Source organism: Dendrobates tinctorius, unplaced genomic scaffold (assembly GCF_039654945.1).
Source record: "Dendrobates tinctorius isolate UK_male_01 unplaced genomic scaffold, ASM3965494v1 ptg000145l, whole genome shotgun sequence".
Classification (NCBI taxonomy): Eukaryota; Metazoa; Chordata; class Amphibia; order Anura; family Dendrobatidae; genus Dendrobates; species Dendrobates tinctorius.
The window spans coordinates 8,261,271-8,286,282 of NW_027361812.1; the positions used below are offsets into that span (position 1 = coordinate 8,261,271).

General features: G+C 46.0%; 1 protein-coding gene across 1 annotated transcript; it reads left to right on the top strand.

Annotated features, from left to right (window-relative positions):
* The first annotated feature begins 6,732 nt into the window (after positions 1 to 6,732).
* LOC141049521 (keratin, type II cytoskeletal cochleal-like) lies at positions 6,733 to 11,644 on the top strand. The gene is made up of 9 exons (XM_073546064.1): positions 6,733 to 7,149; positions 8,335 to 8,543; positions 9,223 to 9,283; positions 9,580 to 9,675; positions 9,798 to 9,962; positions 10,047 to 10,172; positions 10,253 to 10,473; positions 10,683 to 10,711; positions 11,364 to 11,644. Exons 1-9 carry the CDS (start codon positions 6,733 to 6,735, stop codon positions 11,498 to 11,500), a joined length of 1,461 nt encoding a protein of 486 aa, XP_073402165.1. The 3' UTR covers positions 11,501 to 11,644.
* The last annotated feature ends 13,368 nt before the right edge of the window (positions 11,645 to 25,012 follow it).

Here is a 25,012-nt window from a genome sequence, read left to right on the forward strand (position 1 = left end):
GTAGATGAAATAAGGAAACCAGAGGGCACCCACGTTTGAAGAACTTAGTTAACAAAAAAGAAAACCTAAAACTGAAGACCTGTTTAAAACCGAAAACAGAAAAACACAAAACAGAAAGAGCCTAGCCGTTAGGCTCTAATTCCTTAGTGGGGAAAGTTTATGTAAGGATCCCATTAGAGGCATCCTTTAACTGTCAATCATAACTGCACTGTTCCTAGAAGGAAAATAATCTCATGTGATATATGAGTCCATAATGAAGTAGAGAAGTAAGAAAACCTGTGGAAAGAAGAATAATAAGCAGAGTAATACACTGAACAAATAATCAAAAAGTATAGAGAGGCCTTTTAACCAGGAGAGGAATTATGTAGGCAGGGTCTTTCCGTTGGATCATCCTGTCTCTGAAGAGGGCCTGGGGTCTTGAGAGCTAGAGTTTCTATGGCGATCAGGTATCCTGCAGTAGGACAGGAAATCTCTTCCTTCCTTAGGCGAGAATTGGACGGTCGTCTTTCCTTTGTAGAATACCAAAAGTTTAAGTGGAAAGCCCCATTTATAGGGGATATTATTTTCCCTCAAGGTGGAGGTGACTGGCTTAAAAAACTTTCTTCCTTCAATCGTTTCCTTTGAAAGATCCGTGAATAGCTGAAGGTGAGCATAGGGTTCTGGAAAACCTCCTAGATCTTTAACCGATTTTTGAATTTTTTCCTTGATCTTGAAGAAGTGGACCCTTAAGGCTAGTTTCACACTAGCGTTTATTCCACGCAGCACATGGCGCCGCTAAGCCCCGCCCCCTGCCGACTCCCTGCCCGCCCCATCCGGTCATCGCAGCCTACTATCGCACATGTGTAGGGTCGGTGGTGGGGTGCCGAGCTGGGGGGGTGGTCCCTCTTTATACCGCGCAGAGACGTACAGAGACAATTGGAGGCAACATTCGGGTACAACAGGTCCAGGTTTATTCGCTGGCCGTCCGCCTGACGGCCTCTGAAGTACACCGAACTTCACTTCAATACACTTCACTTTCCTGAGCCTCCGTTTCAAGGCCCGCTTTACACACCGTACCTTAGCACCAGGGACGTTCATGCACGTACCGTCCCTACTTCACTTCGTCGACGCTGCTGACAGGTCCGTCACTGTGGCCGCCTTAGGCCCGTACACCAACAGTAATTATACTGGTCAGACGTCTCCTTTCACACGGTGTGTTTCCCTCTGTCTCGTCCTTTCTGCGGTACTTTCCTGTCAGGACCACCCCCCTGACGTTCCCTCTCCTCAGTCCCCCTGGTCTGGATTCTCCTCACAGCGCACAGACTGTCGCAGTCCTCCTGTCACTGGAGCTCCCCCTGGGGACTGGAACTTTCTGGAACCCTCCCTCAGTATTTATAACTCCCCCGGTTCCTTGAAACTGTCACTCTAACTGTCACCACGCCCCCCATGACCAACGGTTTCTAAAGCCCTAAGCTGCTGTAAAGTCCTTTGCTCACACTCCACCCTGCCATCTAATGGTCATCCCAAGGTACTGCACGTCCACTACACTTTCCTAGCTGTTTCCCCACTGTAATCACTGACTCCTACCTACACTGTGCAAACCTATCTTTCTTCACTCTGACTAGTCCGTCCGTCCATCAGGTCACCTTCCCTACACTCCCCCTTCCTTTGTCCATTGTCGTCCTCGACAATCGTCATCCCTGCCTTCGTCGTTCTGAATCTACACCTACATTCTGTTGTCGGACCAGAAGTTGAGCCAAACCCACTATCTGCGGGGGCCGAACCATACTGGGAGCACTATGCTCTGAGCAGCCTACTGCTACTCACCAGCGCGCACGCCACATGACAACGTCTTCCAAATTGGGCAAGGTACACCCGTATTCTCTCTACGGCGTGTATCTTTCCCCTACTCTCCCCTACTGTTACCTTTCACTATCCGGTACGCCATGATCGAGGCCACTCACCTACCAGATCATTGCCGGCGCCCGCCTTTCCTTCTTCAGGGGTGTCCGTGGTGTTGGGGACCTGACCTAGGACGGCTGTCTTTCTCACGTCTTCCAACTCATTTTCCTTCTTTCAATTACATGTCATGGTCGGCGTCCCGGTCTCCCAGACCTCCACAACTCTTAGATCCCTACCGGATCTCACACTTTCCTTTGGTCCCGCAGACCTTCCCTTACCCGGACCTGTTGCATATTACCTTGGCATATTATACATCAAACAACTTTATAGTAGCACAAGTACCCCATTTTTTATAATTTTTTTTTTTTCCGTTTTCTTTTGCTCATTTTAAAACCAACATATAACAACATAACATTGCATGTCTTCTTTCTCCCCCCTTCCTTGGACATGGACACTCCCTCTCTTCTAAGTATTCCCGCTCTGTCAGTCTAACAAGTAAACACAAACTATCCTGTAAGAGGAACATAGAAAAACAGACATAAAAATCACAGATAAACATTTCTTTTTTTTAAAAGCTGACCGCGAACTGTCCTTTTGACCTGCACAACGGTGCAACGAACTCCTGACAGTTCAATCCTCCTTCCGGTGGTCAGTAGTATGGGACCCCACAACCGTGGAGCTCCCAGGATGAAAGAAGTGTCCCTTTCTGCAAGATAGTATAAACGTGCCGTCCCGGGGGTCGTGCAGCCGCTATGCCAGCCTCTCCCCTCTCATGGAGCAGGTTCCAGACTTCCTGCCCCCTGGCCCTCTTCTTCTCTATAACTCCTGCGACCCAAACAGAGGGTCCGGCATGAGCCCTGGAGTCCGGTGGGCGGGACTTAACCGAGGAAGGACGTGGATCAGAGGCGGCCGATGATTCCTGCGGCTCAACAGCCGCTGGGGCCAGGTGGCAAATGGGGACAACCGGGTCCTTGGAGGCTGGAATCACAAGGCCCACTAAGTCGGCCGCAGTCGACTTCAGCAGCGGCATAACCGCGGCCTCAGGACAGGCCGCATCCACTACTCCCAATGGAGCCGGAGTAACGGCCGGTTCCAACGACGCAGCTGCTATCAGCAGGGGGAACGCAGCAGCGTCTTCTTTGGATGACTTCCGCACTGGCGGCTCCAGACGGGGTACCTCAGGGACTTGAGCAGGGGCCTCGCACAACTCTGCATACACCACTGGGCCCGATGTACCCAGGCCTTCCGGTCGCAGGGGGCAGCGTGCTGCGGCGGAATGATGAGGGCCGCTGGCGGAGGCACTGGTGGTGCCGGGGGTACTCTCACCTTCCCCGGCGCTGCGGCCTCCATCACATCAATACGCGGCTTCACCCGCAGCCTCCGTCCCTCGCTCCACTGTCCCGCGGGTCTTTCCCTCAAACTCGGGGGCTCCGCTGAGAAGTCCTCTGCTGGTATTGGTGGTGGCCGTTCTTGCTGACTCCACTCAGGCTCCGCTCCCCAGCTCAGCATCCCGCTGCTCTCCCGTGGCTCTGAGGGCGACTTCTGGCACAGCTCCATCCCCTGCCGCCACTGCCACTCTAGGCGGCCGATGCCCCGACACCTGCAGAGTCTCATACCGTCCGTTGAGCAGCACTCGAATGGCATCAGACAGCCGCAGCCAAGTTTTTCTTCTGTGCCACTCCCTCTGTGAGGTGAGGTGTCGGCAGGCCTCTCCACCCTCCTGTCAGGGTCCAATATATGGAAGCGTCGATCTCCAGGCACATACTGCTTCCTTTTGGGATACGTTGGAGGGGGTCCCAGTCCATTCAACATGACTGCAAACACCCGGACCTCTCCTCTGCGCTGAAGCAACACCGCCATACTGCACAGTACCTGGTACCGCCCCGGATCCTCTGCTGGCCACACAGATCCGCCACAGCGCTTCCCATTTGTATTCCACAGGTAGGTCATTTGTAATCCGCAGGTAATTGTAATCCAAACAGAGTAGTCCAAGTCCTTTTCCAGTCTTTGAGGCAGGCCTGCCGCAGAAGATGATGTATTAGCGGCGTCTATCCTGCCGACTACGCCAAATGTAGGGTCGGTGGTGGGGTGCCGAGCTGGGGGGAGTGGTCCCTCTTTATACCACGCAGAGACGTACAGAGACAATTGGAGGCAACATTCGGGTACAACAGGTCCAGGTTTATTCGCTGGCCGTCCGCCTGACGGCCTCTGAAGTACACCGCACTTCACTTCAACACACTTCACTTTCCTGAGCCTCCGTTTCAAGGCCCGCTTTACACACCGTACCTTAGCACCAGGGACGTTCATGCACGTACCGTCCCTACTTCACTTCGTCGACGCTGCTGACAGGTCCGTCACTGTGGCCGCCTTAGGCCCGTACACCAACAGTAATTATACTGGTCAGACGTCTCCTTTCACACGGTGTGTTTCGCCTCTGTCTCGTCCTTTCTGCGGTACTTTCCTGTCAGGACCACCCCCCTGACGTTCCCTCTCCTCAGTCCCCCTGGTCTGGATTCTCCTCACAGCGCACAGACTGTCGCAGTCCTCCTGTCACTGGAGCTCCCCCTGGGGACTGGAACTTTCTGGAACCCTCCCTCAGTATTTATAACTCCCCCGGTTCTTTGAAACTGTCACTCTAACTGTCACCACGCCCCCCATGACCAACGGTTTCTAAAGCCCTAAGCTGCTGTAAAGTCCTTTGCTCACACTCCACCCTGCCATCTAATGGTCATCCCAAGGTACTGCACGTTCACTACACTTTCCTAGCTGTTTCCCCACTGTAATCACTGACTCCTACCTACACTGTGCAAACCTATCTTTCTTCACTCTGACTAGTCCGTCCGTCCGTCAGGTCACCTTCCCTACACATGGACGCTTGCAATCTGCGCACCCTATCTTTAGCATAGGGTGCGCAGATCGTGCGCTGGCTGTGCGCTAGTAGGATTTTGGCGTGCGCTGCGCACTTTTGAAGGTGCGCCGAGTGCGCCGAAATGCAACATGCTGCGTTCGGCGCACACATTTTTGTGCTTTTTGAGGAGTCGTATTAGACACTTTCGTTGATTTGGACACTGGAGTAGCCTTGTGACTCATCTTGTGCCCTTTTTTAAATCCTATATTATTGGTGATGTTTATACTGAATAAACGTTAAAAATATAGAAAATTCTTGTGTCTTCCTATGCCTTTTTATAAAAGGGACCGTGAGGAATGAGATACACCACAGAATCAGATGGCTCTTTTAGTATTGTATGATGCATACAATAAAATCCTTTATTAACTGCGCGTCGATATAGACGCGCTCCCTGTGACTTTAAATGCAGCCGTGACAGGCGGCTAGTCTTCATACAGGGCTCAGTGACGTCAGTCCCCGCTCATAAAATATGCAACAGGGGAGCCGGCAGCTGACACACGGCACCGCTGAAGAAAGGCAGATCACCCCAGTGGCGCTGCACAGGAGCGGTGGGGAGCGGAGGTAACATAGAAAGAGGCACAAATCACGGACTATTTTGTGTCCTTCCGCCTCACAGATCTGTTATGACAGGAAAATGGCATACTTGAGATAGGACATTGAGATGAAAGAGATCCCTCTGCAGCCGTTATAGCTCCCGCAGCATCGCACAAAGCAGGGGAATATAGCTAAATTAGGACACCCTGGGACTTCTAAAGGGTCTAAAACAGACAAGAGGAGATTCCCAAAGAAAAGTCAATGTCTTTTAATTATGCAACGAGAGAAATCCTGTCAGATTAGGTACAGGGTGGGGAATATTTTGTATCCTTCCGCCAATCAGCTGGTATATGACAGGATTTTTGTAAAAGAATATCTTCAAAAGACATTAAAAATCTTTAAAATGTGGTAGACAAGCGTGGAGATACTTTTCTGAGGAAAAGGACAGCCGGTGGAGGGAGCATGGAAAGGATTTTTTCACTCACGGTTCAAAATGGTGTCACCTTGCAGTAAAATGGCGGGAAAAGGCCTCAGATTTCAAAAATGTCTTTTTTAATGTCCAAAGCTCAGACAAGGGGTATCAGAATGTACCTCTGAGTAACGAGAAAATAATCCTTCCGCGGGTTATCGAAGAGAGCGATTTTCTTTTGCTTTATTTGTCGCTTTAGGAGATGCCTCCTCAGAGATCCTGAGCCGTGCGTGTTACACCATCGCCAGCTCAGGCCACGCCCCAGCTCATTTGATTTTGAATCAGCTGAGCCATGCACCGCAATGAAGCCAGGAATTCGCCTGCTGGGAGAGCAAGGACTCCTCTGACAGCTGGACTCTTTATGAGTTGAAGAGCTCCAGGTCTCTGAGCCACGCAGCACACTGAAGCCAGATATATTTATTTCTATCTACCTTCAGTTTATCTATGTTTTGCTCTCCAGTTTCTCTATCTAGCTATCTATCTATACAGTGCTGGCAAAAAAATATTGAATAGGTTCAACTAAACCAAGAAATGTTAAATTTCAAGTGTTTTATTATTAATATTTTAAATAATACAATTGGTTTTGAGAAGTGAAAGCTGAGCATTGATTGGTTGTTATGGGCAGCCAAGACTGTCTTTCTATTAGATAGCTTTTACATATATCTCAACCATTATGTGCACTTTTAAGAAGTGAAATCATGACACATATTTATAAGTTTTTTTTGCCAACACTGTTTTATTTAGTTTAGATAATACAGGTGTGTAGCTTATATGATTTCTATAAAAGTTGATGATGCTACAATAGTAATAGTGCATTAAGAATGGAAACACCCAGTTTGAGTATAAAAGCTCCATGTAACAGCTGTAGAAGACAGCAGTCGAGAGGCTTCTTCTGAGCACTTCACATCCTCTTCCAGCTAACTTTCCAAGAAGAACCATCATGTCTCATCACGCCATCCTCTCCTCCTCTGGACACAAGCACTTCAGCTCTTGTTCCGTAGCTTTACCCAAACATTCCAGCTCTCACAGCATCTTATCCCACTCTTCTAAACACACAGGACATGGACACAAGACTCAACATTGCTTCAGCAGCTTAAGTGCTCACAACATTGGATCCAAGGGTCACAAGATGTCATTTGGAAGTCTACATAAAAGTGGACATGGATCTGGATTTGGAGGAATGGGTGGTGGTCTTGGAGGACAATCAGGATGTGGAGGTATCACCCCTGTGACTGTGAACGAAGGTCTTCTGGCTCCACTTAACTTGGAGCTTGACACTAACATCCAAAGAGTTAGAAATGATGAAAAGAACCAAATTAAAGGCCTCAACAATCAGTTTGCTTCCTTTATTGACAAGGTAAGAAAAACTGGACGTTTAGATATGCTGCTGTATGTTTTTCACAGAAAGAAAAGATAAAATTATTTGCACATTCCCATGCTCACCTCTCATATAGATGAAAAATTGATACCAGCAGACTGAATTACTTTTCTAACTGCTGCTTTTAGCATAAACTGCATGAAAAAAAGTTGCAAGCCGTGACTTGCATCAATTTTACATAAAAAATTGTGACTTTTCTTGGCATTTGTCAAATTTGAAGTTTCAAGAAAAGCGATTGTGTGTTTCACATAGTGGGCATTGACTCCAAGTTTAGTAGTGATTTATTAACAGGAATGACAGAAAACATAGTAAACTTTGGTACAAGTACTTTCAGGATTTTCAAAGATTCAAATGTACCAAATGTATTAAATCGCATTTGTATTTTTGTAAATTAGGTACAAATCCCTCCAACTTTCAATTTTCCAAGACTAGCATTAAAAATCTGAGCAAAAATTTTTTTGAAATGGAGATGGTAAGCAAGGCTCATTTAGTACCCTCACCAGTTCTGCTCAGGTTCTGTTACCTTAAGGCACCATATGAAATTTATAATTATAGAAGGATAGGGAAAATGAAGGGAGGTCAGCTCACCAGTCTCGGTTGCGATCCATAATCCTCCTGCGCACGGAGTCACCTTGATCAGGGGTGTTGACTGAAGCAAAATAAAGAATGGAATCTCCAGCGCTGGACTTCAGTTAAAAATACATCATTTATTGTAAATTCTTAAAATAGAACAGAAATAGTACTCATGGTACTCAACCATGAGTAAGACCCTCTAGGTCGAAACGCGTTGGTTGGAGACCACCAGAGACCCCATCTGCCTGTATGTCCTTATCCATACTTTTTTCTGTTCTATTTTAAGAATTTACAATAAATGATGTATTTTTAACTGAAGTCCAGCGCTGGAGATTCCATTCTCTATATGAAATTTATGGAATCTCCCACTATTCATAACCGTAGTTGCAAGTAGCTTGGATCTATTTATGGTCACGTGAAAAAGCTACCAATTCAAAATACTGTAAAAAAAAAAGAATCCAACAGGCACAGAAGATACTACAATCGTATTTTACCAGGTCACATAGATTACAATTATCTAAATATTAGTAGAGATAAAAAAAAAAATAATTATTTACTAACTCATCTTTATGGATATTTTTTCCCGCAAAGGTAAGATTTCTGGAGCAGCAAAATAAGATGCTGGAAACCAAATGGTCCCTTCTGCAAGAACAAAGGACAGCCCAGTGTCAGATCGAACCTTTGTTTGAGGCTTTTATCAGCAACCTCAGAAGTCAACTGGAGAACCTGGCATGTGAGAGAGCTCGGCTGGACACAGAGAGAAACAACATGGAAAGAACTGTTGAAGACCTGAGAAGAAGGTACTAACTGTCCAATTGTTTGTATTTCTCCCAACATTAAGTATCATTACTATGGAATTTATATGATCTAATCTTTACATTCTCCCATCTTGAATATAATATATTTTTTTGCAGCTAAAATCTTTAACATTCATTTTTTGTGAAACTTTCTAATTGAAAATTCAGACACTGTTACAATGCTGTCCTATAAATATTCAGGTAGTAGTGGATAGAGGTCTGGGTGCATGGCTGTTCTTCAGCCTTGGTTGCTGCCAATGTGGTCCTCCATTGCATACCACATTGAAAAGGGTTCCATTTTAATTTTTGGGCCATTCATCCAATTCTATGGTGCTGTGTTGTTGCATTTGTTGCCATATCATTTTACATTCAGTATTAAAATTAGGGCTTACCTGAATAAGATTGCCAACAAAGAGATCAGATCTTTTTGATGTGTCGTCTAGTCATCCATTTAAATGCTTTATGGATCATGAGTTTACAGGATACCTGAGTGACTTTTATTCATGGATGAACTTTATAGCAGCAAGTTGAAGTCTTTGTGCATATTTAACAAGGCCCTCTCCCACCTTCCTTGTGCCATTCTCATTACCTTTGTCTTCTTGTGGTAGAATGATCTTCAAAAAATAAGTTATCAAATAAAAAGTCACACACAAGATATTAACCAATAGTGTGTTCCCTACAGCTATGAAGAAGAGCTGAACCGTCGCACAGCAGCAGAGAATGAATTTGTCAGTATAAAGAGAGTAAGTCTAAAAAGTGTAAAAATAACTATGGTATGCTAAAACCAGTAAAAGGGATTATTCATCACTGTGATCAGTGATTGGCTGCCTCCGTCATGCACTGTCCCTCTGGAAGATTAACTCAGGTATGATACGGAGGAGTTGTGAGAGATTGGTTGGTAGAATATAGGTTTTTATTCTTAGACAACATGGGTTTTTAAAACAAAAAAAGCGAGGACAACCCCTTTAAGAGAACATGAAAATGTAGATATGATATGTATGTGTTATGTATAATATTATGAATTATATATGTGCCTTAGGATGTTGACGCTGCCTTTATGAACAAAGCTGAACTTCAGGCCAGGGCTGACTCTCTCTCTGATGAAATCAACTTCTTAAGGACTTTATATGATGCGGTAATGTTGTTACTTTGTGATTAATTTCCATTGAATACTTTATTAGTTGTATTGTATCATATAATATTATAATATATATATATATATATATATATAATATAATGTTACTCTTTTTTTTACAGGAGATCAGTCAGCTCCAGGCTCAGATCTCAGACACCTCAGTAGTTGTGTCCATGGACAACAGCCGAGACCTGGACATGGACAGCATCATCGCCGAGGTCAGAGCCCAATATGAAGAGATTGCCAACAGGAGCAGAGCTGAGGCCGAAGCCATGTACCAGTCAAGGGTAAAGATAAAACGTGAGCACATAACTCAGTTCTATCTGGAATAACAGTATTTTTTAATCCTTGAATATTCTTTGGGCCGGCAGTTTGATGAGCTGCGTATGGCAGCTGGAAGAAATGGAGATGATCTGCAGAGCAGTAGAAATCAGATCGCTGGACTTACTCAAACAATCCAGAGACTTAAAGGAGAGATTGAATGTGCTAAGGCCCAGGTAAAAACAACAAAATTCAGTGAATAACACATTTTACCTGAGAATCCAAACAACAATACTAATTATTCACATATTTCCAGCGGGCTGCCCTGGAAGCTGCCATTGCAGAGGCTGAAGAACGTGGCGAAGCTGCTGTCCGAGATGCAAAGAGAAAACTGGAAGAACTGGAGTCTGCCCTACAGAAGGCCAAGCAGGACATGGCTCGCCAACTGAGAGAATACCAGGAGCTGATGAACGTCAAACTGGCTCTGGATATTGAGATCGCCACTTACAAGAAAATGCTGGAAGGGGAAGAATGCAGGTATATACAGTACAACCTCCGATGACGATGTAGTATAACAGCTTTTAGGCTTCTTTCTCAACTAGCATATAATGTGGAAAATTATGTACAGGCATAACGTGCCTACATGGTAAAATGCTGTCATTGTATTTCATAGTAATCATAAAACGAGACAAAAATATGTTAATAAAGAACCAGCATACAACTCAAAAAATTATCTTCTGTTTCAGGATGTCTGGTGACAGCTCTGTGAATATATGTAAGTATCCGTAATTCCATTGATATCTTTATATCGCAAGAGGAACAACTTGTCAGGTTCCTCTACTCTTGAGTTTCATAATATTCATATCTGAAACATTTTTGTCATAAATGCGTATTGGTTCCACTTTTAGGATATATAGAATTCTTCAGCTCCCAGTTCACACATGAGAAAGAAGGAGACAGGTTGGCCACACATTCAAGAGACTAACAGAGCCGGTCACACAATTTCCCCTAATGCCACCCCTAAAGTGCACCATGTCCAATGCCACTCCTTGCCTTTACTCTTTTTAACATGATGGAATGAGCTGCAAATAGAGGATACTCACTGCAAAAGTTCAAGGAAGGCCTGGATGTCTTTATTGATAAATATATTACAGGATATGGGCACGAGATTCTGTGATGGGACGTTAATCTAGGGAACCAGCTGATTGACAGATGTGGAGTCTGGAAATAAATTTTCCCCTAATATGGGGAACTTAGCATGAGGTTTTTGCCTTTATCTTAATCAACATGTTAGGTTGTTGGTTAAACACAACAGATTTCTTTCCACCTTAAAACCTATGAGCCATTGAACATTATCATTTTCATTTTCTATTAAAACTTGTATATCCAATAATTTGTGAAACTAATTTGTTTCCAACATTCTGCAGCTGTTCTACACTCCAGCACTGGAGGAAAACATCATTCAGGAGGCCACCATGGTGGACATCACCATTCTCATCACCACCACAAATCCAACACCCATGTCTCCAGCAAGCATCACTCTGGCCACAGCCACCATTGTTGAAGTGGATAGGTGGACTAGAGGTCCAGAATACCCAGTGGATATCATTATAGCATATATTTAGAAATAGTCCAATGTGTTTTATTCTGGTTGTTTCACTTGAATTTTTAGGATGCATTGTAATAGCGAGTGCTTGTCTATGCTGCCTTCAATAAACTGAGCTGAGTGCAAAACTCGCTACCTCATTATTCTTGGTTCTTATAAAGCGATGTTAAGTGATGGCATAATAAAACATACAAAATTATCTATTGCCATAAAATAATCTATTGGATTTCACACATTCATTGCTGGGCAAAGGTAGCAAATTAGTAATAGCGAGTAAAATTGGGCAAAATTACCACCAGGATACAAAACTTAGATTTAACTAAAAATACCAGTAAGGCTAGCTTCACACATCTATTTTCTTCTCATACATCACCAATGTGCTGGATCCAGTTTTAGTCCTTCTGTCAGTTATTACAACCCTTGTTGCATTCGTTTTTTTCATATGAAGAAATGCATTTCTTACTTTCTTGCTCCCATTAAGCAGTAAAATATGTAGTGCAGACATGACCTCTGTGCCTTATCTGTTTTTTTTCACAGAGCCATTGACTTGGACTGTGAAGTTTGATCTGCAGCACTGATCAATGTAGGACATGGATTTAATTTTTGATTTGGCCAATAATTGGTCCAGAAAAAAAATGGCTTGTGGAAAGGTACATTGATTGATAATGGGTCCATGATGGGCCGAATGATGAGTCAAATATCCCAAAAACTAGCTGTAATATCACAAGTTTAGATGACTCCTTCATGACCGCGTATGGCAAATACGGCTTCTTACCTTGCAACCTCCATTCTGCACCCAACCGTACCAGCGTTCCCCCCTTTTAAATAAAAACACTACAATTTAATTTCTTTGGATAAATTTTGGCCACAGTGGCCAAGTTTATTAAAAAAACAGTAACATATAACCATAAATATACATACAATCGGTATGTAAATATGAGGGGAGGCTTCTTGGAGCTAAAAGATCTGACTTAATATCTGGCAAAACAAATGAACCTCTACCACCATGTTACCCTCAGCCGTCCATCACCAGCTAGAGGGCATCATGCATCGCGTTCTGGGAAGATTAACCACCAAAAGCTTCCGGTGTGAAACCCCATCCAGAGCCCATAGCCAAATGCCAGATCAACCCCACACAATTTCAAACTGCCTGGAATTTGCTTACAATTCCTTCCCCGGACCAGTCAGCGTCTACTCCAAGAACCCTGCCAACCACGAACAGCCCTGACCATCCTCAGGCTCGTGAGGGCCCCAATGCCACTAATGCTCTCTCAAATTCCTTCCTGCAACGCCAAAACCCACAAATCGATACCTGTCACGTTTAAAAGAACCCCATCCTCCAACAAAAAATTTTCAACCCCTGATTCCAATTCAAAATGCCTAACGCGTAAACCCCCATTTCTGGCTGCAAAACTCTATACTGCCCTATTTAATTTACCACTGGCCCTATTAATCCCTTTCAAAGATCTAGCTGCCCTCCTTTTTTGTCTAGGTACAATATCCAACCACACAGTCATCATGCCAGGAAAGCATGTCCACAGCCGTAGAGAGTCAAAACGTATGTCCCTAATTAATTCCCTAACCGGCCTAACCCCCAGTTCATTCCCACCTATATGCATAACCAGAATGTCGGGTGATCTATCCAAACGAGTGGCTCTGGAAAACTGGGATAGGACCCTACTTCATACCATTCCTCGAAATCCCAACCATCGAATCACCACCTGCTTCCTACTGAAACCCAGTTGCCTACCGTCTGGCCTTAAGTCAGCTCGCAGCGCCCCCCAATGCACGAACGAATGTCCGACGATCCAGGCTAACAATGAGTCACCACCTGAAAATACATAACAACAAGCAATTTCAAACCAATCCCTAACATTCTACAACTGTAATTAATGACGCACATACGTTAAATAACAATCTGAACTCCACCTGCCAATTTGCCTTATCACGTCTGCACTTAAACCAAGACTAAAACAACCACAAAAGAAACGCAATGCAAAAAAGTCCAAAAATAGTATTTTTGTAAAAAAGTGAAAAAGTCTTTATTTAGGACAAACAGGTAAACAGCATAAACAGGCTAAAAAGTGACAATGTCTGTAAAAATAGCAGTGGAGAAGAGGGGGATAGTTCCAAAAGTTTATAATATCGCAATTGTATGCAAAAGCCTATATACATGGCCAACAGATGAGTTTATATAAGGTATATACAGCAATGACCCAGATCACTTGCACTAGGGCCCATATACAACATAGCGAATGCATTAAGAAATAATTAAATGGTGACTAGCAGGCTGTTAATTATGGTCAAATATACCAGCATTAAGTGACAGATGGATGTATAGCTAATATCCAGACTGCCAGTCATCACAGTATGTAGCTCAAACAGACCTGTTACCATAGTAGATGAATGGACCCTATGGAAAAAATGGCCACACAGGACCTATACAAATATTAGAAACAAATGTTTAATAAATGGCCATGGTCACTGCTGCAAAAGAAAGGTCACATACCAGGATTGGAGACTCCACATAGCCCACCGCTAACCCCAACGCGCGTTTCGGAAAAATTCCTTCCTCAGGGGGCGTCAGGTGTAAACCCCGTTGTGGCTATTTATAACAGGCATGCAACAAAACCATCCACTCAGCGCTGCGCCAAGAGCCCGCCCACCTATCAATTACCACCTCAGCAGCTGTTGCTGACACAGAACGGGGCCTCGTGAGGTCAGACAACAGACTGCGGGCGGAAGTGAAGGAGGCGGAAGCAAGGCAAAAGACCGCGCATGCGCAGTAGCGCAACAACACGTAGCGGCCATATTGGATAAGGGTGAATGAATGAAATACATAGAGATTATATGCCAATGCGTGGTAAAGAAATCAAAACACGTAAACAATGCCTGGCAAGTGTTACAGGATGTAAACTGCATGTGCTGTCAGAAATAGTCAGACGGGGGAACAAAAAGCAAAATAGAGGAAGGCAAATCTATAATAATAAATGCCCTAAGCAGCTTCCGGTTGTAACAACTTCCGTCCAGTTGTAACCGGTGACGTCACCGCACACCTCTTTCCATGTTAACCCTCAACACACCACTCCTCCTCAACACACACACTCCTCTCACCTTTCACCATCTCCACTCACGTCCACTCACTCTTTCACTCCACATACGACCCTTTCTCTCACTCCGTCTCTCATACTCACGCCGTCATCGCCGCTGATCCACGATCCCCGACATCTTATTCCGCCGGCGCCATCCTGGATCCAGACGTCCTCCACGCCGGCGACATGTTCTTGCGGTGACGCCATTTTGGATCGACGAAATCCCGCGATAGTCAAGATGGCGTCGCCGCAAGAACATGTCGCCGGCGTGGAGGACGTCGGGATCCAAAATGGCGTCGGCAAAATCTCGCGAGATTTCGCCGACGCCATTTTGGATCCCGACCGCATCCACGCCGGCGACATGTTCCTGCGGCGACGCTATTTTGGATCGGCGAAATCCCGTGATACTCAAGATGGCGTCGCCACAAGAACATGTCGCCGGCGAGGACGACGTCGGGATCCAAAATGGCGTCGGCGAAAACTCGCGAGATTTCGCCGACGCCATTTTGGATTCCGATGTCGTCCACACCGGCGACATGTTCTTCCGGCGACGCCATCTTGATTATCGCGGGATTTCACGATACTCAATATGGTGTCGCCGCAAGAACATGTCGCCAGCGTGGACAACGTCTGGATCTAGGATGGCGCCGGCGGAAGAAGATGTCGGGGATCGTGGAGCAGCGGCGATGACGGCGTGAGTATGAGAGACGGAGTGAGAGAAGGGGTCGTATGTGGAGTGAAAGAGTGAGTGGAGATGGTGAAAGGTGAGAGGAGTGTGTGTGTTGAGGGTTAACATGGCAAGAGGTGTGATGCTATCGCATCCTCCCGATGCGATAGCATCGGGCCATAATCTAGTAAGGAATATTACTCTTAAACCCCCAGAAACATATACTTTAGAAAGGTCAGGATAATAGTATATATATATATATATATATATATATATATATATATATATATGTGTGTGTATATAAACCATATATAGCTGTATGGAAGGCAAAAAATGTATAAAAAGCCATCATAGTAATACAAATCACAAACGGTATAAGGTATCTGAATAGACTACTAGCAATTGCATCATAGTAGATAATAGTACTAGACTTAACAGCAGTTATTCCTGACCAAAGATGGAAAAAGTTCATGTGTACATATATACATACACATAAAAAAAATATATATATATATATACACAAATAAAGAGGGGGTTATAGATGCTTCAGCATAGTTATAGTGATGGCACTTGATGCGTCCGCTCTTGATAGAAGAAGATGTCAAACTATCGGATCTCACCACATGTTCAGTAATCAGCAAGAATATAGAAAATATCGTCACTGTAATAAAATACATAATATTAAAATACAAAAAAAATAATAAAACATAACAGAATTGATGCCACACATGATATAGAGCAACCGGTGAATAATTTAGAGAAATGGAGCGAATGAGAGGCATTCATTGAGACCACACGGTTGTGTAGTCCTCAATTGCCAGATCCATCCGGTCTCTTGGTCAGCTGGCCACCACAGATATTAATCTTCAAGGCATCTATGCCACACACCTTCAGAAGGGTAGCATCGCTATTAAGGAAATTCATAACATGGCGCGGTATAGTCTTAAGGGTGGCTGAGTCCATCTGGCCACCGGCCGCCTGGATACCCAAAACGTGTTCTCTTATTCTGAATTTTAATTGACATGTAGTCATACCTACATAAATTAACCCGCAGGGGCAGGTAGCATAATAGACAACGTATCTGGTCGTGCAGGTGATACGTTGTCTAATTTTTAAAGTCTTGCTACCATCCTAATTAGTAAAAGAATCGCAGTGGAACACATTAGGGCAGGTGACACAACGGCCACATGGGACGCACCCACACCTAGCAGAAAAATTATCCAAAAATGTGGATGGCTGCTGGTTAGAGAAGTGGCTCGAGACCAGATGGTCTCTAAGATTTTTGGCTCGTCTGAAAGACATTGATGGTCCTTCAGTAATAAATTTCCCAATTATGGGATCAACACAAAGGATGGGCCATGCTTTTTGCAAGATCTCCCGTACCCTATTGGACCTAGAGTTGAAGGTCATAACAAACCTCACTGTTGAATCCTTAGTGGAAATCATGGCGAGATGCATGCTTAGCCCTGTAGAATGCCCTCTTGATCGATCTACGGCTGTAACCACATGCCAGAAACCGCTGGTGAAGTTCAGCCACTCTAAATAGGAAGTCACTGTCCGTGGAACAAATATGGCACAACCGTAAAAATTGTCCCACAGGGTCAGCTCTGATCATATGGTCAGGATGTCCAGATGATGCATGGAGTAACGAGTTAGTAGCAGTTGACATCCTATAGATGTCAGTCTGCAGCAACCCAGCAGAGTCCCTCCTGATGGTAAAATCCAGGAAATCCAAAGAATTGGCATCATGCACAAAAGTCAAATGGATGTTAAGGTCATTGTTATTCAACAAGGATATCAGCTGCTCAAGGTCGACGGGGGTACCCTGCCAGACGAAAAAGATGTCGTCGATGTATCGCATCCAAAAGGGGACATGGCACATCGACACCCCCTCATCTGACAGGAAGAGGTCCCTCTCCCACAGCCCCAGGTAGAGATTAGCATATGAGGGTGCAAAAGCCGCCCTGTTGTGAATTCACTTTCTGGCCTACCTCTTGTTACTAGTGAAGGTAGTGCAGCTGGTTATATTGACAGAGGGGTCGCAAATTCTCTTTCCAGGCTCCCTCTGGTGGTTACAGGAGGTAATGGAGCTGATCTAATTAACAGAGGCCTGCCACCTGATAATGAGGAGGATGATTGGGCATCTGGAGTTTCTGATTTGATTTAAGACAGCCGACTCCCTCTATCCTTGCTGGTGATTTTTTCCTGCCTCCTGAGGTCTTAGTTTCCAGTTCAGTCCCTGCCTGCTCAAGCTAAGTGTTTTTTGCTATTGTTCACATTTGATTTGGTTTTGTCTATTCAGTTTTGTGTGGTCAGCCAACCCCGGCTGGGGCTGTGCTGAATTTCCATCCTTATGTTACTGCTTGGCAAGTTTGTTTTTGTCCCTTATTAGATTGGCCTCTTTTTGCTCTGCTTTCAGAATATGCCAGAGTGCTGATATAGTGGGCGAAGCCTAGTGACTTCAGTATTTTTCTATCAGACGTGTTGGACATGTTTTGCAGGTTTTTTGCGTGATTGCAGACAGTGTCTTTCCTTTCCTGTCCTGTCTAGTTAGTGTGGGCTCCATCGTTTGCTCAGCCTATATTCCTACCTGCGTTTGTGTTATCATCTTGTCTCACCGACAATATATGTTTGGGGGCTATCTATTCCTTTGGGGTCTGCTCTGGGGCAGTTTAGATTTCTCGTTTCTTCCTTTAGGCTTATTTAATTCTCCGGCTGTGTCGAGGCATCTAGAATCATCGTAGGTACGCTCCACGGCTACTGCTAGTTGTTGTGGATAGGATAAGGGGTCTGCAATCCGCTTAGTTACCAACCTCTCTGGTTTTCTGTGGCTTAGCTTGGTCTTGCTTTCCTCCTTGGTGACCCAATCATAACACTGCTCCCATTGCGGTCCCCTGGAGCTGCAGGTAGAAGGACCCCTTGAACACAGAAAAAAAAAAATTATGTGTGAGGGTGAACTCTAGTAATTCCAGCAGGAGGTCCCTCACATCTGTAGACTATGTAGACGTATCAAGAAAGTATCTCACAGCTCTCAGACCGTCGCTGTGTCTTATATTGGTGTAGAGGGACTCCACATCTCTTGAAACCAGTAGAGTGTCACCCACCAGGTACAACCCGTCTGTCGTGATCCCAGTGCGGGTTTTTGAGCTGCACACCGGGGGTTAATGTCTGGAGCTCTGTGCAGGTTTTGACCTGCACACTTGGGGTTAATGATTGTGGCCTCTTTCTGGTTCTGGGAGAGCTTCATAAACCCGTGGGTAGCTTCAATCCCTGCCAGTTATACTTTTGCCATTGGCCTAGTGTGCTGACCCCCGTGTGCCTGTTTGTTGCTATAGCTTGTTTATATGGTTCTGACCCGATTCTGTTTCCCGTTGTGAGTTTGCCTGTTGATTTTGTACTGCGTTATTATCTGTGTATGACTCATTGCATGTGACCTGACTACTCTCTGCTCGCCCCTCTTGTACCTTGCAACTATCTGTGTATGACTCATTGCATGTGACCTTACTACTCTCTGCTCGCCCCCTTTGGTACCCTACAGCTATCTATGTGTGTGACTCATTGGCTACGTCCTGACTATTCTCACTGTCTATGCCCCTTGGTAACTTTGTCTCGCAGTTACACGGCTAGGAATTGTCTTGCAGCTCCGAGCTCTGTGGAGTTTAGGCCACGCCTCTAGCAGTCACGTGCTTCAGGTCCTGAGGGTGTGAAGTACACATCTACTTGGCTGCTGCCCGCTCCACAGGTAGCTTTGAGCACAGTTCGCTTTACTCAGGACACGCGCACTGGCTCAGTGAGCAAGTTCAGTGCGGTGTCTCTGACATTATAACTGGCCTACAATTTTTTTTTTTTTTTCTCTCCTCACTGCTGCTGCATGGACCCAATGTGTGCTTTATCTGAGCAGGTGAAAAGCTTGACTCAGTCACTGCAGAAGCTTTGCTTGGAACACCAAGCTCTGGCCCAGTCCCAACGGCGGGTTGAGGACTCAGTTCAGGGGGTACTTTCCGCAGGCTTCCAGCAGGTGGGGAATAGAGATGTCATTTTAATCCCACCTGAATCCCCGGTTAAATTGCCAGATATATTTTCTGGTAACAAGGATGACTTCAGGGCATTTAAGGAGGGCTGTAAGCTTTTTTTTTCTTTGAGACCCCGCTCCTCTGGGGATGAGAAACAGAGGGTGGGGGTGGTGATGTCCCTGCTTAGGGGGTCCCCACAAGCCTGGGCATTCTCGCTTTCCTCTTCTGCCCCTGAGAGAATGTCTGCGGATGCATTTTTTGAAGCCTTAGGGCTTATTTATGATGAGCATGATAGAGTGCGGTTGGCTGAGGACAAAGTAATGAGTGTCTGTCAGGGGGAGCACTCGGCCGAATGGTTCTGTACTGAATTCAGACGTTGGGCAGCGGAGATTTCCTGGAGTGATGCCGCCCTTCGGGGGCTGTTCCACAGAGGCCTGTGTGAACGTCTGAAGGATGCTTTGGCACTCCATCCTCCGCCTGACTCCCTGGAGGATGCCATGGTCCAAGCGGTTCGCATGGATCGTAGGCTGCGGGCTAGAGGCATTATGCAACGGTAATCGCCCTTATTCTTCAGTGGAGATGAGACCCAGACTCTTCCTATGGCTATGGAGGTGAGCGCTGTCACCTGTGAGGGAAAAGAAAGAAGACACCGCCGGGAAAAGCAGTTGTGCTTCTATTGTGGGAAATCTGGACATTGGAAGAAGGACTGCCCCTCCTGTCCGTCATCCTCCAAGATGGCGGGAAACGACTAGGTCTGGGTAGTAATCGAGGAGGCTACCCAGACCTTCAGGTACAATTTTCCTCATGTGCAAAAATGGTGCTGCAGGTGGAACTGGAACTTGGTTATGGTCCTGTTCAGACTACTGCTTTTATTGACTGTGGTTCGGCTGTGAACCTGATTGATACCAAGGTTATGACTCTTAATAAGATAGGGACAGTCAGGCTTCATGATCCTGTTAAACTTGTGGCAATTGACTCATCTCCTCTTAACCAAGACGGTATCTGTTGCAGGTCTGAACATTTTTCTCTAAAAGTGGGTTCCACTCATGTGGAGAAACTAAGTTGTCTGGTGCTAGATAACTTGCCTGCAGGACTGGTACTGGGGATGCCTTGGCTTCAATGCCATAATCCTACCATTGATTGGGTTACAGGGGAAATCACTCAATGGGGATGCAATAATAAATGTGGTAACCGGGGACATCTTGTTAACGCTGTTAAATCCGTGTCTGTGTCGTCTGTCGATCTGGAAGGTATTCCGGAGTACCTGAAAGATTTCGAAGACGTTTTTTCCGAAAGTGAGACTGAGGCGCTGCCACCACATAGACCCTATGATTGTGCCATTGATTTAGTACCCGGAGCCAAGTTACCTAAGGCTCGATTGTTCAATTTGTCTGGGCCTGAGCGCCAAGCCATGAAGGAGTACATAGCTGAGAGTCTCCGCAAAGGGCATATCAGGCCTTCTGTGTCACCTGTGGCAGCAGGGTTCTTCTTTGTGAAAAAAAAAGATGGTGGTTTGCGGCCGTGCCTCGACTTTCGGGAACTGAACAAGATAACGGTTAGGAACTCTTACCCGCTTCCCCTCATCCCAGACTTATGTAACCAGTTAGCTGGGGCCCAATGGTTCTCCAAGTTAGATCTGCGGGGGGCCTACAATCTGATAAGGGTTCGGGAAGGGGACGAGTGGAAAACGGCATTCCTCACATCAGAAGGACTCTTTGAGAACCTGGTAATGCCGTTTGGGTTAACTAATGCACCCGCTATTTTCCAAAATTTCATCAATGTTGTGTTTTCTGATCTGATAGGCCATTTTGTTATTATTTATTTGGATGATATTTTGGTGTATTCCCCGGACAGTCAATCTCACTTGCAACATCTAAAGACAGTTCTCCAGAGACTCAGGGAGAACCAATTGTTCGCCAAATTGGAAAAATGTTCATTTTTTGTACAGGAGCTGTCTTTTTTGGGGTTGATTGTGTCCTGTGAGGGGTTTCGTATGGATCCTAAGAAGGTGCTGGCGATCGCTGACTGGGTTCAGCCTCGAGATCTCAAGGGGCTCCAGCGCTTCTTAGGATTTGCGAACTATTACCGGAGATTCATTAAAGGTTTCTCACAAGTGGTGAAACCACTCACGGATCTTACCCAGAAGGGAGCTGATGTAAAAATTGGTCTGTACTCGCTAAGGAATCCTTCTCAGCGATTAAGAAATGTTTTATGTCTGCCCCGGTGTTGGTGCAACCTGACCCGTCCAAACCATTCATTGTGGAGGTGGATGCTTCTGAAGTGGGGGTGGGGGCTGTGCTGTCCCAGGGTCCGGCCACCCTTACCAATCTCAAACCCTGTGCCTTCTTCTCCAAGAAGTTCTCTTCAGCTGAGAAAAACTATGATGTAGGCAATAGAGAACTTCTTGCGGTCAAGCTGGCGTTTGAGGAATGGAGGCACTTTTTGGAAGGGGCGGCTCACCCTATCACAGTTGTCACGGATCACAAAAATTTGGCATACCTTGAATCTGCTAAGAGGCTTACTCCTAGACAGGCCCGTTGGTCACTTTTTTTTTTCACGATTTCAGTTCTCAATTACTTTTCGACCGGGGTCCAAAAATGTTAAAGCGGATGCCCTGTCCAGAAGTTTTGATCCTTTGTCTCCCCCTGAGCCGCCGTCCTCCATTCTTCCCCCAGGGGTAGTAGTGGCGGGGGTCTCAACTGAGTTGGAACAAGAAATCCTAAGGGCTCAGGCCCCAGCAACCAGGCCAAGCGATAAACTGTTTGTTCCAGATTCATTGCGGCCTAGACTTCTGCAGGAGTTTCACGATTCTAGGCTGAGTGCTCATCCAGGTATCACGGCCACTAGAGAGGCAGTAGCCAGGGGTTTTTGGTGGCCTTCGTTAAGGTCCGATGTCATGGAATTTGTTTCTGCTTGTGGCATATGTGCCCGTTCCAAAAGCTCGCATAACCGACCGGCTGGGGAACTCATACCTTTACCGGTTCCTGATAGGCCATGGACTCATCTTTCCATGGATTTTATTACCGGCCTTCCACCTTCCAGGGGCAATACCGTGATCTGGGTGGTGGTGGATAGGTTTTCTAAACAGGCCCATTTCATTCCCTTGGCAGCATTACCTTCAGCAGAAACGTTGTCAAGATTGTTTGTGCAGCATGTGGTCCGATTGCATGGGGTAACCCTGAATGTTGTGTCTGACAGAGGTGTGCAGTTTGTGGCCAAATTTTGGAGGGCGTTCTGTATGAAATTGGGCATCTCACTCTCCTTCTCGTCGGCATATCACCCGGAGAGTAATGGTCAGACTGAACGCACCAATCAATCCCTGGAGCAAATTCTCAGGTGTCTGACCTCCGCCAGACAGGAGGATTGGTGTGATGCTTTACCGTTGGCTGAATTCGCTTTTAACAACCGGGTGAGTCAGTCCACCAACATGTCCCCATTCCTGATTAACTATGGCTTTAATCCGCATTTTGGGGAGTTTTCTCTGGTGGATTCCGGTTGTCCAGGAGCAGAGGGGTCCGTTCAACGGTTAAAAGACCTCTGGGCTGAGGTCCAGCGTAATATCTCTCGAGCCCAGGGGAGATACAAATATTTTGCGGACAAAAAGAGAGCCTCGGGAGACATGTTTCAGGTGGGAGAGAAGGTTTGGCTCTCCACGCGTAACATCAACTTAAAGGTACCATCAGTTAAGTTGGGACCAAAGTTCATTGGTCCGTACGAGATTATGGAGATAGTCAACCCTGTGGCATATAGGTTGCGTCTCCCCGCCTCCTTAAAAATATCTAATGTGTTCCATAAGTCTCTGTTGAAACCAGCAGGATCTGTCAAAGAGAACTCTGAGACTGTTGTTCCTCCAGTGCTGGTGGAGGGTCAATTGGAGTATGAGGTCGGACATATTGTGGACTCTCGGCGGGTGCGCCGCTCTTTGCAGTACCTGGTCTACTGAAAGGGATATGGACCAGAAGAGCGCTCATGGGTCCCTGCTCGCTGGGTACATGCAGATCGCCTGGTTCAGGCGTTCCATGCCAAGTACCCGGGGAAGCCTGGGGGTCCGGAGGCCCCCCGTTGAGAGGGGGGTACTGTCATGATCCCAGTGCGGGTTTTTGAGCTGCACACCGGGGGTTAATGTCTGGAGCTCTGTGCAGGTTTTGACCTGCACACTTGGAGTTAATGATTGTGGCCTCTTTCTGGTTCTGGGAGAGCTTCATAAACCCCTGGGTAGCTTCAATCCCTGCCAGTTATACTTTTGCCATTGGCCTAGTGTGCTGACCCCCGTGTGCCTGTTTGTTGCTATAGCTTGTTTATATGGTTCTGACCCGATTCTGTTTCCCGTTGTGAGTTTGCCTGTTGATTTTGTACTGCGTTATTATCTGTGTATGACTCATTGCATGTGACCTGACTACTCTCTGCTCGCCCCTCTTGTACCTTGCGACTATCTGTGTATGACTCATTGCATGTGACCTTACTACTCTCTGCTCGCCCCCTTTGGTACCCTACAGCTATCTCTGTGTGTGACTCATTGGCTACGTCCTGACTATTCTCACTGTCTATGCCCCTTGGTAACTTTGTCTCGCAGTTACACGGCTAGGAATTGTCTTGCAGCTCCGAGCTCTGTGGAGTTTAGGCCACGCCTCTAGCAGTCACGTGCTTCAGGTCCTGCGGGTGTGAAGTACACATCTACTTGGTTGCTGCCCGCTCCACAGGTAGCTTTGAGCACAGTTCGCTTTACTCAGGACACGCGCACTGGCTCAGTGAGCAAGTTCAGTGTGGTGTCTCTGACACCGTCGACCTTGCGCAGCAGATCACTCGCGTCCCTAAGAAAGGAGGTGAGATTAGCCACCAGAGGTTGTAAATGGCAGTCGATCCACCTGTTAACGTTCTCCAGGAAGTTCCCTCTGCCAGACACAATTGGTCTACCAGGTGGCAAGGAGGGATTCTTATGAATTTTTTGAAGGAGGTACAAGGTTGAGACTGTCGGTTCAGGGACTACCAGGGCATTAAACAAGTCTTTGGTGATAACGCCATCCTGTAGAGATCGTTTAAGAATGATATCCAATTGAGAACAATATGCAGAGAGAGGGTTATAAGTGAGTTTCCTATAACAGATGGTATTGCTAAGTTGTCGAAACACCTCTCTCTCATACATATTGACAGGCCACAGGACGACGTTACCACCCTTGTCTGCAGGTTTTATAATAATATCTGGCATCCCCTGAAGAAATATCAACCTGCACCTCTCATCCTTGGTCAAATTATCGTTAATGATAAATTTGGGTATCTTATATAATTCCTCCGTAGCCACCTGGTCGAACAAGTCTATATTGGCACAGGATGACAAAGGAGGGAACTTACCAGAGCGCTGGTGTGATGGACTCAGCTTCTGCTGAGTCCATTTTCCTTTTTAGAGTGGACCCTCTGGGCCGTGGCACCCACCCACCTAGGGCGAGCTGACCTAGTGAGAACCCACCCCCTGTACAGGGAGTGTCAGGGGCAAGACCAAGGGGGTGAGCCACCACGACTGCTGGGACCAGACGGCCGGCTCAGGGGGACACTACGGGAGTGTGTAACGACCAGGGACAGGCAGGAAACAAGACAAGACAAGAGGTAAGTGCAAGGTATCTTCATTAAGATCTACAGGATCACATTCAGTGCAAACATGAAAACAAGCAAAACGTGCAAGGTGCGCGCGTAGGCATGCCAA

Coding starts and splice junctions, on each gene's coding strand:
- LOC141049521 (XM_073546064.1), top strand. CDS start 6,733: ATGTCTCATCACGCCATCCTCTCCTCCTCTGGACACAAGCACTTCAGC. Junction 9,963..10,046: donor AAGCCATGTACCAGTCAAGG/GTAAAGATAAAA, acceptor TTGGGCCGGCAG/TTTGATGAGCTGCGTATGGC. Junction 10,712..11,363: donor TGACAGCTCTGTGAATATAT/GTAAGTATCCGT, acceptor AACATTCTGCAG/CTGTTCTACACTCCAGCACT.